The sequence below is a fragment of the Capsicum annuum genome, chromosome 10, assembly GCF_002878395.1.
Source record: "Capsicum annuum cultivar UCD-10X-F1 chromosome 10, UCD10Xv1.1, whole genome shotgun sequence".
In the NCBI taxonomy this organism is placed as follows: Eukaryota; Viridiplantae; Streptophyta; class Magnoliopsida; order Solanales; family Solanaceae; genus Capsicum; species Capsicum annuum.
In genome coordinates, this window is record NC_061120.1 from 217,799,660 (window position 1) to 217,801,844 (window position 2,185).

The following is a 2,185-nucleotide window of genomic DNA, read 5'->3' on the forward strand; positions in this document are numbered from 1 at the left end:
TTGAAACTATTTCTTAATTTTCATCTTATATTTTGTTTTTATTTCGACTATGTTAATCCGTTGGCATAATATTTCATGCGCAAAAACGAAGGTCTTGCAATTAATCCGAAACCTCTATATACTAGTTCAACAATACTAATTATATTTGAGATGACAAAGAAATTTTATTGCAAAAATATGTATAAAATCAAAGAAGGGTATTTTTGTAAACAAACATTTCTTTTATAGAAATTATGTAAGATGTATTATTTCTTATACATCAAACCAAACAATGTATAAGAAATAATACATGCATAACTAATACAAGTATAAGTAATACAAGCATTACTAATACATAATATTTTGCATTGTAGTATTATTATGAAATTTTTTTGTTATTTTATTCTATCACTATTTATTGTTGTTTCTATCTCTTTAAGTATCGTATTATTTTTGTGGTAGTAACTATTCATTATGGTGTGCTTTGTCTTGGATTCTTCACTCCCATTATTTCTTTTTACAAATTGCTTTGTAATATTTTTACTTGAGCCGAGGTTTTATTAGAAATAAGCTCTTTATTTTGCAGGTAAGGAATGTGTGTTATGTGTTTATCAATAGGAGATGATGGAATATAGAATAAGAATGAATTATGTGTAATAATAAGTAGTTGAGTTTTAAATGTAAGACTAATATTACTAGGTTGACGCAATAGTTGAATTAAAAGTAATTGAGCATCAATTTTTTTTTATTTTTTTTTGGCTGAAAAATTATCTATCGAATATGCAAAGATTTTACTTCAGTTAGTTATATGTAATAAATAATGCGTTACATTATTGTATTTGATTATCTTTCCATAGATGATATTCTTAGTTCTAAATGTACAATGGCAAGTTAGTCCGACATTAGGTATTATTGGTCCCTATACTCCATTTATTTATCATACAAAAGAGAGCATTAGTTGATGTCATAGCAACTGAAACCGTACGTGCGGGCCTCCTCGTATGCACGGCTCACGCCAATCGAGGTCAAATCCTGTAGTGAAGTGATATTGATCTTCCATGCCTTGAACGCGGTGACCTTTGCTGAGGTTTTTGATCTACCTCCGAAACCTAAGCAGTCAAGAGAAAAAAGTAACGGAAGTACAAAAAACAGCAGCAAATAAATAACACAAGTCATTTGAGCAGCACAACTCTATAGCAACACATCCATATCATGCACCAGGTTAAGCTAACCTCATGCATTCAGACATGATGCGAAACAAGATTGAAAATGAGGATTAAGCTCTCAAATAAGCCAAGTAAAACCGAATTACTATGATACAGGAAAAGTCGATTTTCCAAGGACACGAAGAAGAAAATTTTCATAGCCTAAAGAAAGCAGAAATAATGAGCTATAAAGCTATTCTAGACAGGTATCTAACATAACCAGAAACCTAAATCGGGACTTCCATTTTTATTGGTGCAGGTGAAGTGTCTGTAGCTGCATTCTGAAGCCAGTCCTTGCCACAGATGAGGGCCTCCACGGTCTCAGGTCGCAAGGAACACCTGTAAGGATCCATCTCTTTGCTAACTGTGCTAAATACAGAATCAGCTGTAACGGTTGAAACAGGAACTGACAAGATATCACGAGCCATTTTTGACAAAGTTGGGTACTTCATTCTGTTAAGCTTCCACCAGCCCACCACATCAAACTCGTGAACACGAGGCAGCAAGGACTCTTCCAGATATTGATCAAGTTCTGATCTGGACTGTTGGCTTGAAGTCTCCATAATGTAGACGTCAAAATCAGTAAGTCCAAGCCCGTTACAAGAGGCATCGAGGCCTTGGCCATCCTCCTGCCTCATAGGACCGCCATTTACTTCGTCAATATAAGTTGGGGTTAGAGGCAGAGGAAGAGCCACATATTCATGAAAGAGCTCATGGATTCCATCCTCAACAATCTTCACATAGGTGGCTGCTTCGTCCCCATATATTTTTGAAAAGCTGAACTCAACAAGTTTCATCTTGAAGCGTGGATCCATTACTACGGCAATAGCTAACATTAAGCAACAGCTCTTCCAATAATTATCAAACTTCTCTTGCATCATCTTTGTAAGGCCGCTGGTGAATGGGTCTTCACTTGCTGCAGCACGAGCCAATTCCAATTGAATCTTCCACGCTTCATGGAAGAATGTGTTAGTTGTAGGAATTGTCGGCGCAGTCAGGAG

The 2,185-nt window shown here is 35.6% G+C and overlaps 1 protein-coding gene across 1 annotated transcript; it reads right to left on the reverse strand.

Annotated features, from left to right (window-relative positions):
* Positions 1–1,154: 1,154 nt before the first annotated feature.
* LOC124887664 (zinc finger BED domain-containing protein DAYSLEEPER-like) lies at positions 1,155–2,185 on the reverse strand (the record flags this gene model as incomplete). The annotated part of the gene is given in 1 exon segment (XM_047397413.1): positions 1,155–2,185. A coding segment is annotated over 1 exon segment (774 nt), but the record flags the coding sequence as incomplete, so codon positions are not given.